Here is a 16,654-nt window from a genome sequence, read left to right as displayed (position 1 = left end):
AAGCCGGAAGTGGTGCTGTGGCTCAAGTGGTAGAGTGCTAGCCTTGAGCTGAAGAGCTGAGGGACAGCACCCAGGCCCAGAGTTCAGGCCCCACAACTGTAACCCCCCACCAAAAAAGCCCTGAAACATAATCTCAATATAAGTGAAGACTTGAATTTACAATCTTTCTGCCTCAGCTATGATTACAGGTGTTTACAAGTAGGAAAAATTTCTTTTAGTATTCCTTACAGTGTAGATGGCACTATCAAATAAGGCTTTAGTCTATCTAAAAATGTTTTTGTTTTGCTTTTCTTTTTTAATTTCAGTTATGCTGCAGATTAAACCCAGAGCCACCTGTGTGCTAGGCACTCCCTTTACAACAGAGGGACATTTCTAGCCCCTTTTTTTGCCTTTATTTTTAGGGACATTTTTGGTCATGTTTTTGTACCAGTCCAAAGGCTTAAACTCAGGGCATAGGTGCCATCCTTGAGTTCTTTTTTGTTCAAGGCTAGAACTCTAAAGCTTGAATCACAGCTCCACTTCCAGCTTTTTAGAGGTTCACTGGAGATCAATCTCATAGTCTTTGGCATCCAGGCTGGCTTCGAACCACATTCCTCAGATCTCAACCTCCTGAGTACATAGGATTGCATGTGTGGACTACCAGTGCCCAGCTTGCCTTTAGTTTTACTTTTTTAATTTAATTTCATTTTTTGGGGCTGGGGGGCTTGACCTCCAGGACTAGACATTAACTTTTTGTGCTCAAAGATAGCACCCTACCACTTTAGCCACAGCTTCTCTTCTGGCTTGTTGGTAATTAATTGAAGGGAAGGGTCTCACAGACTTTTCTACCCAGGTTCGCTTTGAACTATGATCCTCAGACTTTCCTGCCCAGGTTGGCTTTGTACTATGATCCTCAGCCTCCTGAAGAGCGAGGATTACAGGTGGGAGACACAAGTGTCCAACTGCTTTTATTTTTAAAGAATAGTTGCATTGAAATATAAAATTCTTGGTTTCAGGATGGGAATGTGGCTTAGTGGTAGAGTGCTTGCTTATTATGCATGAAGCCCTGGGTTCAATTCCTCAGTACCAGAAAAAGCCGGGCATTCAAGCCCCAGGACTGGCAAAAATCAGAACAAAACAAACAAAAAAAAACCCAAATTTCTGTGAATTTATCATTTTTCAGTTCTTTTAAATGATGTTGTTAAGCATTTCATACTGTTTTACTCTTGTTTTTCATGGAAAAGAATTATGTGACATCCCACTTTAGCAAGGTTGAGCCTTAAAAGGGTTTTCTGACAAAAAAGAGGTAGATAAAACAGAAAAAGAATAGTCAAGGGAGGTCCTGAGGCTTTTTACCTAAGCAAATAAAAGAGTAGAGTTTCCACTTACTAAAATGAGAAGACTATGGAAAACAGATGGCTGAGCAAAAGGGTCTACAATTCAGTTTTTATTTCTGAGATACCCAGTAGACATTCAAGTGGATAGTGTCATATTTACTGACAAGAATAAACTAGGTCATCAGTAAGGTTCCCTCAAAAGATGAGTATATATAAATCCTAAACAAGAAAAAATTGTCCATAATAGCCATTATCAAAGTTCAGAGTAACAAAAGTTCAGTGAAGCAGAGGTTGAACACAACAAAGACCTGAAAGCTGAACATAATTGAGATGGGTACATAAAAAGACTCTATGGGTGGATAAAAAGACAAAGAGAAGTAAACAGAACAAAAGAGCAGGCAAAAGGAGAAAAGAAGATATTTTACTAATAAAAGGTTTCTCTAAGAACTAGAATGGAAGACTGCATAATAGCAGTTTTGGACAAAAGATGACAAATACAAGGAAAGGTCTCTAAAGTCTGTACAGTAACATAAGTCACTATTCATGACTGACAGCCAAGGCATACAATGGAACTGAATAAGACTGAAATGGAGTACTAGAAGAACAGGCTCTTAGGAACAAACACTAAAATATGAGAAGGGCAGGCTATTAAGAACAAATACTAAAATAAATTTGAGGACAAAATGAGACTGAAATAGATGAAAAGGAGGACTTCTAAGTGGAGATATCAGACAAACAATGCAATGGCTTACAAACTGCTACAGATTAAATTATCTATCAATAAGTTACTAACATTTCTGTAAGACATAAGAAAAACTGTGATATCTATGATTTCATGTAAGCTTCATAATCCCTTGAAAATAATACACTAAAATCTGAGAGTTTAAAGTTCAGATAAAAGATGAAAATGCACCATAGAGGAAGGGAAAAAAAACAAAAAGCCTAATATTTGTAAAAGTTATTTTCACTATTAATGCAGAGATAAAACCTTAGCTGTGCTTTGGAAATTTTTTTTAATTAGATGGAAATAAAGTTAGGAAAGGTAAACTGGAAGGACTTGAAAAACAAGAAATAAAGATCCTTCAGCACATGAGCAGACTATCACAGGAAGACAGCAAGGGAAGAAGACAGGAAAAGAAGGCACTAATGGAGAAATTCTCACATCGGAGAGAAGTAGAGGTTACCTATTATGGCAGGAAGATAGTGTGAGTCCAAGAGTTCAGGTCAGCCAAGGCAAATTGGGGGAGAGGTGAGTGGAGGAGGAGATAAAAGAAAGGGAAAGAAGGACAGAGGGAGAGAGGGAAGCATAGAGGCAGGCAAAAATTCTCATCTAATAAACAGGATACTCCCCACATACATTAAGATTTGAAAAACCAGTTCATAATCCTACTTCTTTTTTTTTTGCTTATGTGGTGCTGAGGAATCGAACCCAGGGCCTCAGGCATGCAAGGCAAGCGCTCTACCACTGAGCCATCTTCCCAGCCCATTCATAATCCTACTTCTAAAAAGTCACTTGTTTCTCAGTATCTCATTTTTTAAAATCTGTTTGCCCCAAGAACTTTGATAACAAAATAGAAATGAGTGTAAAGAGATTTAAAAAGAAAATTAGGCAAATATGTTACACAATTAATAATGTACAAATCATAAATACATGTCAATGGTTATATGTATTTATAAGCTAAACATTTTTCATGCCACTAACTTTTTATCCATACCACAATTCTAACAACTACAAGTTTATTAATGGAAACAATAACTATAGCAATTTACCTTTGCAGTCAGGAGAAGGGCTAAAAGAAGTGTTCCTATTACTAGCAAAAATATGATAAAAATGCTAATTATTTTATCTAACATCTTCTCCAACCAGATGATCATCTGTACAGAAATGAAAAACAGAATTACCTGTCTTTAAAAACAACTTAAAAAAGAAAATACCTATTCAAATATCATTAAGACTAATTAGAATATTCAACACTGCAAAGCAAACTATAGCATACTGATTAAAGCAATAAAGGCTATAAGCAAGTTTAGAATATTATCAAACAATATTAAATATTGCTATTATGTGTAATTCATTATTATCTAACACAAGCTAGTCAATTAGAATATAATCTATACCCATGTTTGAATTTTCATGCTATGATACATATACAATGCAAACTATAATTCATAACCTAGTAAGTATTCTAAATAATGATAATTAGCTAACCTAAATCTTGTGAAGGTATACTGTCAGTTAGCAAATATAGATGACTTTAGAAAAAGCATGCTCCTTATAATTCAGAGGTGTGTCCTAAACTACACAGATACATTGGAAGCAAATTAAAATAGCAATTACACTCAAGATGTTTCCTTTTGACTTCATTAGGGTTATAAATATAATAATAAAAATCTAATGTGAAGGCAATGGTGTATAACAAATTCCTGATAATAATTCTTTGGGGCATGAGGGGTTGGAAGGAGAATGCATAGCTAATTATTTAGTTTTATCAAACTGGCATTCCTTAATCCTTTTTAAATTTATAAGTATTTTAAGTTTAAAAATTAAAAAAATTAAATTTTAAACAATTTTAAATTTTAAAAGTTTGTAAAATTCCACTTCAACTTTCTATTATGTTGAAAACACACTTTATGGCATAATCATAATTAATCAAATGTACATGAATGATCAATGTAGTGGTTGCTCCTTATTCAAATTAAGCTTTCTAAATGCTATTTAATATTGTTTTGACTATAACTTCCCTTCATCTTTCCTAAGTAATTCTACATTTTAAATAACTTTGGTTTTCAGAATATATAACAATGATGATTGATTTATACAGCTCCTGCTATGCAAACTATCATTTAATTTCATATCTACATGCAATTTTAGATGTTAAGATACAACACTGCATCCCTCAATACCAACATAAGCCATAGCAATGCTAAATTAAGTTAAATTTGAATTATACTTTGCAGTGAGTTAAATACTAAAAGCAAACAATGTTAAAAAGCCACCTTAAGATCTAAACCATTTTTCTACTAGATGCTTATAAGTTTGTTGTTCCCCTTATCTTTGTCTTTCAAGAAGCACAGTCACTGAGATAATGTTATACTGAACTCAAAAGACAGAAAGTTAATGAATAGTTTTCACAACCAGAGCTTCTAAAAGAAAAGTTATGTATGTTTCAGTGCATGCTATCAAAGCATTGAACACCAAAAGCATCAAAGACAATGCAGTATTTTAAACAAAACGGTTAAAAGGTTTCAAAGATATGGAAGGTCAGGTGCCTGGTTCTGAAGGTTAAGTTACAAAATCAGCTAGATGAGAAAGTTTCACAATCAGAAACCAGCTAAACACTTAGTGCCTAAGAAAGCGTCCAGAGGAAGAGGTTTCCTTTTTGTAGCTGGAAAACCTAGCACTTCTAGCATGCAGTATGTACTCAATTAATACAAACTAGAACAGGTAGCATAAGGAAATTTCTGACATACAACTAGATTTGTATCCACAAATAACAATAACGTGAAAATAACATAGAAGTTGATTTTTTAGGAAAGTCATATTGTGAAATGTGTTTTTAAGTGAAAAAGATACTATTTAGAAATTAAAAATCTAACTTTATATCTAGGTTGGATTAACATATAAAACAAGGAACACGCCAGGCACTGGTGGCTCATGCCTGTAATCAAATCTACTCAGAAGATCTTAGGATCTTGGTTTGAAACCAGCTAGGCAGGAAAGTCCATGAGATTCTTATCTCCAATAAATCACTCAAAAACCAGAAGTGGTGCTATGACGCAAAGTGGTAGAGCATTAGCCTTGAGCAAAAGAGCTCAGAGATAGTGCCCGGGCCCTGAGGTCAAGCCCCATGATGGACAAATGGGGGAGGGGGGGGGAACACTCATAAACATTTATATTGACATTACAAAATCTAACTTTGGTTAAGAGAATATGATTTTCTCAATACCAACTTTGTCAGGAATAAAGTACAAAGTATTTACTTAGAACTAAAACTTGTTTATTTAAAACTAAAATTTATTCATCAAGGTATTAGGAAAAGTATTATTCTGAGGTGTGGGAACAAGAAAAAGCATTGGAGGTATCAATTGATCAAAGCACATTATTTTCTTTTTCTTTTTTGGTCGGTTGTGGGGCTTGAACTCTGGGCTTGGGCACAGTCCCTGCACTCTTCAGCTCAAGGCAAGCGCTCTACCCCCTGAGCCACAGCACCACTTCTGGTTTTCTAGTGGTTTATTGGAGATAAGAGTCTCACGGACTTTCCTGCCCGGGCTGGCTTTGAACCTTGATCCTCAGATCTCAGCCTCCTGAGTAGCTAGGTATGAGCCACCAATGTCCCACTTTTTTAATTGATTTCCCATTCATTCTACTTAAGCATTTTATATACCAAAATTACCCAATGTTGCAATTTTCTGACCTTAGATTTTTTTTTTGCTTTTTTTTTTTGGGGGGGGGGTCCGGTCGTGGGACCTGAACTCTGGGCCTGGGTGCTGTCCCTCAGCTCTTCAGCTCAAGGCTAGAGCTCTACCACTTGAGCCACAGTGTCACTTACGGCTTTTTTCCTTTTTGCTTATGTGGTGCTTAGGAATTGAACCCAGGGCCTCATGGATGCAAGGCAAGCGCTCTACCACTGAGCCACCTTCCCAGCCCCTAGATGTTTTATAATCTAAAATCGTCCTATGAAATAAGCCTGAACTTATTTTGCTTTCCTGAAACATTCACTCAGGATGTCAAGGAGTTGTACTTCAATTCCACAGGAATGTTTTATGTATGCTTCTGTAATCACAAAAATAAATATAATTGTTGCCATATATGCGTGGTAGCTTATGCATGTAATCCTAGCTACAATTGAGGCTGAGGACTGGGAAGTAAAGTCCTTCAGACTCTTATCTCCAATTTATGTACCAAAAAAGCTGCAACTGGACTGTGGTTCAAGACCTAGCCTTGAGCACAGAAGTTCAGAGCAGCACCAAGGCTAGGGTACAAGCCTCAGGACCAGTTAAATACATACATACATACATACATAAATAGTTGGTTTCTTAGGAATCTTTTTGAACTAAATAATTCAGCTATTGGCCAGAAGTTTGTAAGTTAGGTTAAGTCATTTAGTTCACTGAGGGTGGATCAAATTGTATCTAATTAACCCAGCTATTCTTTATCTTGAGGATAATTTCAGTTCCATATAAACAAATTACAAAAACATACAAAATCATCTACTTTGGTAGTAAAATGTGACTTTGCATATCATTTCCAAAGAACTAAACATATTTATTTATAGGGAATAGAGTTGTATCACAACCATGTATAGGTCATATAGGAGCAGTAGAGAATGAGTATACTTTGCACACTGCTGATTTTCCATTTAAATTTAAAATTTCAGGTGTCATCAAATTTCTCCATACCTCCATTTCAACTGGAGGGGGAGAGAGGAATAAGGGGGAGAAAAAGAAAAAGGAACTATAATCTCCATATTCCAAAGTCTGATTTGGGACTGGGAGTATAGGTCAGTGGTAGCATACTTGCCTACCATGAAAGAAACCTTAAGTTTGATATCCAATAATACAAAAATTAAGAATAAATGTAATCTATTTTCAAGAAATACCCTTATAGAATGATGTGTTTTCACTAAAGACTTTTGAGTCATATGTTTAAATAGAATACATGTAAGTACTGTTTCCACTTGCTATCTGTTCAAAGCATTCCTAATATATTTGGATTACTATTACTGAAGTTTTTTGAAATGTAGCTACTATTCCATGCCAACCATGAAAAGGAGCTAACACAGATAAAACCTCAAGTCTCTGGAAACACAAAATTAGCCATTACAGGCCCTAACTACAAGCTATCTTAAGTTAAAAATAAAATTATGGAAACGACATTTTTTTTTAAAAAGAGAACAACAGATAATAGAAATACTTCAGACTTGTCAGGGTTTTTTTTTAATTTGCATTATTTGTAGAAGAAAAAGCAACAGAGTTTTCTTTGCTTTCCAGTAACTATTGCCTGATGTCTTTTCATACAACAAAGGAAAACAAACAAGGCATCATAGTATGTGCCTTTAATCTCAGCACTTGGGAGGCTGAGGCAGGAGGATGGCATGTTCAAAATATATACAAGATCTTGTTTTAAAAAGAAAAATAGAGACCCTTTTTTTTTTTGGGTCAAGTCGTGGGGCCTGAACTCTGGGCCTGAGTGCTGTCCCTCAGCTCTTCAGCTCAAGGCTAGCACTCTACCACTTGAGCCACAGTGCCACTTCCGGCTTTTTTCTTTTTGCTTATGTGGTGCTGAGGAATCAAACCCAGGGCCTCAGGCATGCAAGGCAAGCGTTCTACCACTGAGCCAACTTCCCAGCCCAAAAAGAAAAATAGATAAAAATACATCAGAATAGCCACATTATAAGAAAAAAGATATGGAAATTATTTACAGTGGACATATGGACTACAATACTGAATTTCTTACCAACCTTGGAAATGAGGTACCTAAAAACCTTTGGTTAGCAAATTTCACTGTGACAGTACTCATGCCTCATGACCTTCCATAGCTTATAATTAGAATTTTTAAAATAAAAGCTTAGTTTGACATATGGACAGAAACACAAGTGAGAAAGGAGATACTAGAGGGAAGACAGGGTTACATCCATGTGTTCATTTACCTTCTTATTTAGCCAGTGCCAGAGCTTGAGGACAGGGGATAAGGTACGAAAGAGAAGATAAGAACAGTGGCATATCATTAGAGAATGCAGTAATAGTATGAAAAGAAAAGACAGTCACTGAGAGGATGAGGAGGAAATTGTCAGGAAAAACAGGGGGAAAAGGAAATGCATTACCAAAGTTTTAATCAAGAGAATGTAAATAAACAATGATTGTTTAAGATAAACAATGACTGAAATGATAACCACAAATTCTGTTGATAATCCAACAATTAAAAATGTGGAAAATAACCTGAATGCTTGCAAGCTCAGTGTTTCATCTTTTGCATTGCTCCATCTCCCAGCTTTTACCTGACATGTCTCTAATAAATTCCAATTTATGCTTCAAAATTGGCTGACATTATTCCCTCAACAAGGCTTCCCTTTCCACCATCACCAACATAAGGCAATTCTGGCTCAAATATATGCATCCCATACATTCTTTTCCAATGCAAATTATAACAATATCTAACACCTAAAATAGCTTACTGAACCCACCAGCCACAGATAGAGGGATTTATATATGTATTAGATCACTTAATTCTCCCAACCATTCTACAAGGTAGGTACTATTATACTTATTTTATTGATTAGGAAACCAAGGCACAGAAAAGTTAAGAAACATGTCCAAGGTCACCAGAGTAGTAACACAAGTGAGATCTGAAACCAGAGTTTGGATTTAGAATCCATACTTTTTTTTTCCGTTGATTGTGGGGCTTGAACTCAGGGCCTATGCACCGTTCCTGAGCCTCTTTGAGATCAAGGCTAGCACTCTACCACTTGAGCCATAGCACTACTTCCAGTTTCTGAATGGTTAATTGGAGATGAGAGTCTTACAGGGTTACTTCAAACCATGATCCTCAGACCTCAGCCTCCTGAGTAGCTAGGATTACAGGTGTGAGCCACCAGAGCCTGATGAATCCATACTCTTTACAAACTAAGCCTTTGAGTTTTCCTAAATTGCTTCCTCTTTCCTCTAATAAGCTTTACTTGGTTTTCCAAGATGCATCTGATTTTGTCTGGAACTCAGCATACTATCTGACAAACAGGAATCACTCTAAAAGTATTCACCAGACTAAACCCCTAGCAAATTACCTGATTTTCAGCAAATCACTTAACTTCTCTGGATTTTAATGTGGTCCTAAGCCAAGGAGTCGAAGTCAGTCTTCTGTAAAATCATTTTCTCCCATTCTTAAGAGGAAAAAGCACACAATACCTATTCTAACTTATTAACCATTCCATCCTTACTGTGACCCATTCAAAGCTATAAGATTGTATCATCAGTATTCACAAAATAAACATGCTACTTCATAAAATGGAATTATTTCAAACCATGAAATATAAAAACTCCATTAAAACAGTCCCAGTTCTTAACATACCTTGCTATCAACTTTTAACAGGAATTTTCCAAGCCCAATAATTGGCCATGGGGCTAAAGCCTCCTGCCGCTCCTTCAGGAAGCCTTCAACAACCTGCCACCATACCCGGCACCGTTTCTCCAGGAAGTCCACAACTCCAAAGTGAATGACAAGCTTTTTGATTATCCAGACTATAAGGACAAAAAAAAAAAAAAAAGCATATGTAGACAAATTATAGATTAAGATTAAAGTTAGAACATGAAAAGGTTTATGAAACAGTAAAATAGTATTAAAATAAACATTCAAAAAGGAGGGTGGGGGAGTTCAAGGATTGGCAAAGTAACTAAAACTCTCTCTACCCATATACCATGTTCTGTGAAATCTGTGAAGCCTGAACCCCTGGGAGAATCAGGGATTATTCTATAGCCCACATCAATGTAAGCTCTTATCACGAAAATGGCAGATAGTAAATGGCTCCCACACCACCCCTTGTTAAATAAAGAAAACTAACTCCTGACACTTCTCAATCTCCGTGGTTATTACAGCACTCTTCCCAAATTTTGTTCTTAAATGTCCTGGTATTCAGTGACTATAGAAGTATAAGGTATACCATACCCATGGAATTAGAACTCTATTCTACTGCAGGGAACAGTTTCCCACTGTGACTTCTTTCCTTACTTGATGCTCTAAACAGACAAGGCTCTACATTGCAAGCTACCAAGTGCATGCAGGGCTGCTGCTGCAAGTGGCCCTGAGGTTTTGCACAAGGAGATGAGTTTGTGGTACTATTAGGATATCCAGTACTGTAATGGCAAATATTCAATAAGCTCTGTCAGGTAACTAGAGAAGATTGGAGTTCAGGACAGAGGGAAATTCCTGTTGAATTTCTGTTAAAGCCAACTAAGAAGGTTGAGGGGCCACAAGAAGTGTTCCTGATCCCTGAGATTTCACTTCAAGTTTGGACCTGGATAACTGTCCCTCTCTAGTATCATTTCCCTAATGCCAAGGATTCACTTTCTTAAGCTCATCCTTAATTCCAGAAGGTTCAGTTTAATATTTTAAGCCATGAGCTCGTTACATACCAGTTCAACAATTTCTTCATTAGCATTTTTAAATCACTATTGACTATCATATTAGAGACTGTGGAAAATCCTCCCTGGGCCACCTTATTGAATCTATGTTCATAATAAATTCTTCTGATGATCAGAATGTTCAGATATGAAACTTAACAGGAAAACCTAACCCCTGCCAACAAACTTTAAGGAAAAGGGGATCCAATCTGCACCCATACATGATTTGCCAACATAAAGAAATCATCTTGGGAAAAAAAAAAAAGACATCTAAAAGAGCAATTTAAATTATGTTTCAGTAAGCATATCTACAAATTTCTTAACAGAATGCATGGCAATAGTATGTTCACTATGACTTTAATTATAATTGCATCTTATTATTAATTGTCATGTTCCAAAGATAAGGACATAAGAAGTAGAAGCAAACTTAAACTATTGACATTGCCAATTCCCTAAATACAGGCACCATATACTGCTCTGGTCAAAACAAATGTTTAAAATAATGGTTAGCTATTTAATTACCTAGCCAATTGAATGAGAACAATGCAGGGTAAAAACTAACTAACTAGAAGGTAAATAGGCAAGTAAGTTTAGACTTTAGGGTCATTGTACAGGCTCCCAAAAATCATGTTTTAATCAATGAAGAATCTTGATCTGGAAGATGAAGACTAGTGAAATGCAGGAGAAACCTAGATAGTAGAATTCACAGCCTCCATTGAGGACTTAGACTATATAATAAGAAGAAAGTAAATAATCAGAGATGTTCTCAGATATACCTGAGTCAGAGAAAACTTTTTCCTTACTCTTGTCAGTCTTCAGAAAAACAGCTTTCACAAAAATAAGCCCAATTTAGGTAAACCTCAAAAGACTACAGTACAGTACTAAAGTACCTGATTTAATGAGGTGAAAAAAAGCGTAAGATTTCTTTTTAATACAGCTACATGTGTGTACATATATGTGTGTGTATCTATATATTCAAAACACACATGCACACACATAATTTTTATAAGTCCATCTGTAGACATACATAAGCCTATATTTTCTTTAGATTAAATGCATACTATAAATGAACAAACAGACAAAAGGAAAATAAAATAAAACAGGAGGGTAAGAGATTATTATACAAATGGTAGGACAAAGGATAAATTAATGCAAAAGTGGTACTCACTAGATGCTATGTTGAAAATGGGGTCTGGGAAGGTGGCTCAGTGGTAGAGCGTTTGCCTTGCATGCATGAGACCCTGGGTTCGATTCCTCAGCACCACATACGCAAAAAGAAAAAAGCCAGAAGTGGTGTTGTGGCTCAAGTGTTAGAGAGCTAGCCTTGAGCTGAAGAGCTGAGGGACAGTGCCCAGGCCCAGAGTCCAGGCCCCACGACTGGAACCAAAAAAAGAAAAAAGAAAATGAACTATACAAGGGAGGGCAAAACTGGGAGAGAACGAGGGAAGCGTTGACACTGTTCAAAAAGAAATGCTTTATTTGACATATATAACTGCAAACCCTCTGTACATCACCTTTATGATAGCAATAAAAAAAAAATGCATGAAGCTGGGCACTGGTAGCTTCCTAAGTCACTCAAGAAGCTGAGATCTGAGGATTACGGTTGAAAGCCAGCATCAGCAGGAATATCCATGAGACTCTTATCTCCAATTAACTACCAGAAAACTGGAAGTGGTGCTATGGCTCAAATGGTAGAGCACTCATGAAGACGAGTGAGCTGAAGAGCTCAGGGACAGGGTCCAGGCTCAGGGTTCAAGCCCCATGACTGACAAAAAAAAAAAAAAAGCTACACTCTAAAAACGAAAATGCAATGCTCAAATTTCAACCACAAATCCACAGATTAAATCATTAACATTCTTAACTGCCTTAAGTACCACATAAAATATAAGAGGCTAATGAATGTATTTCAAATTTAAAAGTGAAATATTAAAGAAATATCAAAGCAATAAATTTCCAGAATGTTTGCTGCTCATGACTTAAGTACAAACATGTAACTGTTTTATTTTAAATAATAGTGAAATTATCTCAAACATCAAAATCCAACAATAAAAAGAAAAAGGTTATCAGAGACAAGCAAGATCATACTTAACCAGACAATGACCTGCAATGGGCACTGGCAGCAACTGCACAATCCACAAGTTCAGCCAGAGCTGGACAACTATGATGGCCCAGCCAAGAGACACAAAGTAAATGTCACTAGTTTTCTTCTTTCTGAGAAAGGTTCCAATCTCAGGCCTTTGTCTGCCCAGAGTGGGTGAAGGGGAGGAAGGACAAGAAGGGGAAGAAGGGGAAGAAGAAGAAGAAGAAGGAGGAGGAGGAGCAGCAGCAGACAATGTTGGAGGAGGTTCGCCTTCCTTGTCCATAGATTCTGAAAAGAGAATGGGGAAAAAAAATAATGTGCTATTTCATCCACAATGGGAAACAACACAAAGTAATTTGTTAGACAAGCCTACTGCAAGCCTTCAAAATACATTTCAATACTATTCAGTATGATTATATTAAATTAGTCAAAAAGATTTGCATATGCACTGAAAAACTTGAGAATTATGCTGCTGACAATGTTGGAATTTAGGGAAAGGAAATTTGTTGGGAAGTAGATTTGGGAAACAAAGAATATCTTAATGTGTGTGTGTGTGTGTTGGTCCTAGGACTTGAACTCAGGGCATAGGAGATGTCCCTGAGCTTTTGTGCTCAAGGCTAGGGCTCTACCACTTCAGCCACACCTCCACTTTGGGCTTTTCAATGGTTAAAAGAGGCTCATTGACTTTACTGCTGGGGCAGGCTTTGAACCACAATCCTCAGATCTCAGCCTCCTGAGTGGCTAGGATAACTGGCATGAGCCACTGGCACCCACTTGGAATATTTTACTTTTTACTTTATACTGTTCCAGGTTTTAAATATATATATATATATATATATATATGTATGTATATATTTATAAGCATATATATATAACTCAAAGACAATAGTAAGAGAAAAGTATATAACAAAGTAGCTGAAAATTGTACTTATTCATTGAAAGTATATGACCAAATAAAGCACAAATATATATACTACAACCTCTCTAAGAATTTCTCCCTGTTTACTACATTTGTAGTATTAAGGATGGGACCTGGGCTTTATGAATATTAGGCAAGAGCTCTAACTCTGAGCTACAATCCCAGCCATCTTTCTCTTTTAACACAATTTTAGATTTCACTATGGGGTATATTCTGCTTTCTTGTTTTGATGAGACACATCATATACATCAAATGTCATATAGCTCTCAAGGCAATATTATTCAATACACATCATGATGACAGAATTATCAAAATTATAAAACTTGGGATTTTTGCCTTTCACTTAAAAATCGTTAATTATGAAAGTATATCATGTTAGGAAAATGGAGAACAGAAAAGGAATATCATATTTCAGAAAGTCTAGAAAAAAGAAACAATACTCATAATCTCAACCCCCTACTATTTGTCCAAATCTTTAAAAAATTTTCATATATTATCATTTTCCACATTCTCAGCTCAAGTGAGCTGAATGACTAAGATCTGGTCTCCTTTATTCTCCCCACTGAATTGCTAATACATAGAATTGTCCCTGATATACAATTAGCACACTAATATTGGCATCATAATTTCCTTAGTGTTTCTTTTCATGTTAAATGTTTAGCTTTAAATTTTATAGTCAAGATAACATGCACTATGATATAAGTCAGTCAGCCCTCCTCACTAGGACTGCACTTGGTACCCTGACAGGCAAGCCAGTTATATTATACTTCTGTTTGGCTTTGCTAAGTATCTTTCCAATATGAAAGTTACAGGTTGGTGAGTGTGTCTGTTATTTGGAAAAATGATAGTTCCATTAAAAAAAAAAAACATCCTCGCCAGGCACCAGTGGCTCACGCCTGTAATTCTAGCTATACTCAGGAGGCTGAGATCTGAGCATCGCAGTTCAAAGTCCGTGAGACTCTTATCTCCTATAAACCACAGAAAACCCGAAGTGGTGCTGTGGCTCCAGTGGTAGAGTGCACTCGCCTTGAGCTGAAGAGCACAAGGACAGCGCCCAAGCCCAGAGTTCAAGCCCCATGACTGACCAAAAAAAAAAAAAAATACTATCCTCTGTTCACTTTGGAAACATGATTCAATGTGGAAAATGTGTCTTCTAACACTGAATGCCTTTCTCTTAGCTGATTTCGTTCTTCAAGAGTGCACTATAAACGTCCCCTAATTCCAAATATCTTTGCCACTATCAGACATGTCAACATAGACAGGATGGTCTTCCACATTCCTGAACTCTATGAGAGCAATATGCTGCTTCTAAATCTAGTACAAATCTACCAGCTATATCTTTCAGGAGCCTGCAATGCCAGAAGCCAGAAAAACATGTTTTAAAGAGGACATGTTTTAAAGAGGACAGCATGAGGCATGAAAATCTAACCTTTAGAATGACAAAGAAATGGCTAACTAGGACAAAGAAAATAAAAGCCATATTTCCTTCTCCCTCCTGAGAGGTTCATATAAGGAAGAAGGGGAGAGAGCACAAGCAAGTGAAATGGGTAAAAGAAAGAAAAGAAAGCAACAGAATAAAGATCAAAATAAAACAAAGAGAACTTGCAGCTGTAGAAAATGAAATAGAAAATAAGGGAGTCAGAAAGTGGGGAAGAATAGGACACTGGGAGACAGAGGGAGGGAATGAATGTTAAGAATAAAAAAATGAGAAAAGCCTTGTTTGTTTGTTTTTGTCAGTTGTGGGGCTTGAACTCAGGGCCTGAGAACTGGCTCTGAGCCTCTTTGTGTTCAAGGCTAGGACTCCACCACTTGAGCCACAGTGCCACTTCTAGTTTTTGAGTGGTTAATTGGAGGTAAGAGTCTCACAAGGGACTTTTCTATCCTGGCCGGCTTCAAACCATGATCTCAGTCTCCTGAGTTGCTAGAATTACAGGCCTGAGTCACCGGTGCTTTGCTGAGAAAAGCCTTTTTTTAAAAAGTAGGGAGAAAGGGGATGGGAAGTTGGCTCAGTGGTAGAGTGCTCGCCTTGCATGCTTAAGGCCCTGGGTTGATTCCTCAGCACCACATAAGCAGAAAAAAAAAGCCGGAAGTGGCGCTGTGGCTCAAGTGGTAGAGTGCTAGCCTTGAGCTGAACAGCTGAGGGACAGCACCCAGGCCAAGAGTTCAGGCCCTATGACTGGACCCCAAAAAACAAAAAAGTAGGGAGAAAGCCAAGCTAGGAACCCCAAGTGTGTAAATAATTAAGTTCATGAAAAGTAATAAGGTAAGAGTGAAAAGGTATAAAAATAGTACTCAGGAATAGTACTCAGAAAGCCTAAGTAGCATTGTGTGATGCTAGTATATCACATTTTTCAGAAAACCCTTGAATGCTTTCAGTCACCTGCAGGCAGAGTGGAGGGTTGATCTTCACTGCTTGACTCATACCCTGTGATAGAGATGGCCAGATTTGCCAGAGTAGAAGCTGCCATGGAGATAACTTGCCCTGGTAATTCTGCCCCTGTTTAAAAAAAAAAAAAAAAAGTTTTAAAGCAAATGAACAAAACAAGAAATGCATAATTTAACAATAATGCAAAATTTTCACCAGAAATGAAACAAAATAGTTATTTCTGATTCACTGGACCTTTCTTATTTTTCCATGTAGAGGAATGCTCAAAAAAACAGCAACATTCAAGTCTTAGAACTTTCTGTGTATTTGGGAATCTGGTGTGGATAACAAATGCTGAATATGTATATCTGAAGTACTAGGCTTATAATTTTTTTTAACTTCACAAGAAAACCTCCTCCCTACCATGCCATCCCACCAGTACTGGAATTTGATTCATACCTCCAGTCTTTTATTTTGGCTGTTTTTCAGATAGGGTCTCTCACATTTTTGCCTGAGCTGGCCTCAGATTGCAATCCTCCAACCTGTATTTCCTACCTAGCTGGAATTATAGATTACTATGCCTGCCTTACTGAGATAGGTATCACTAACTTTTACACAATCTGGCCTCAAATCAAAATTCTGCCAATTTCTAACCCCCACCCCCAGCCCACTCCATTCCCCTGAGTTACTGTGATTAGAGGCATGAGCCACTGTGCTGCAGTTGACTGTAATGCACACTTCTGCTGAAAAGCATACCCGAAGCAAGTTTGAGAGCTCTTTGGATTAAACTGTCTTACTCTACTTTGTATTACTAGTTTCTAGTACAGTATCAGAGAATCCATATTTGATATTCTCGTAAT

At 36.9% G+C, this 16,654-nt stretch overlaps 1 protein-coding gene across 1 annotated transcript in view; it reads right to left on the bottom strand.

Annotated features, from left to right (window-relative positions):
• Nucleotides 1-16,654, bottom strand: part of Tmem245 (transmembrane protein 245) — a 106,248-nt gene that overhangs the window by 61,738 nt on the left and 27,856 nt on the right. The window contains exons 4-7 of the mRNA XM_013023229.1: nt 15,810-15,926; nt 12,532-12,798; nt 9,382-9,551; nt 3,087-3,191 (exon numbers count right to left, since the gene is read on the bottom strand). Of these exons, the coding sequence (XP_012878683.1) occupies nt 3,087-3,191; nt 9,382-9,551; nt 12,532-12,798; nt 15,810-15,926 (659 nt within the window). The remainder of the gene's footprint in view (nt 1-3,086; nt 3,192-9,381; nt 9,552-12,531; nt 12,799-15,809; nt 15,927-16,654) is intronic.

This window comes from Dipodomys ordii, unplaced genomic scaffold (assembly GCF_000151885.1).
Source record: "Dipodomys ordii isolate 6190 unplaced genomic scaffold, Dord_2.0 Scaffold67, whole genome shotgun sequence".
Taxonomy (NCBI): Eukaryota; Metazoa; Chordata; class Mammalia; order Rodentia; family Heteromyidae; genus Dipodomys; species Dipodomys ordii.
Note: the sequence above shows the minus strand (reverse complement) of the source record. Positions and strands in the feature narration are given on the sequence as shown.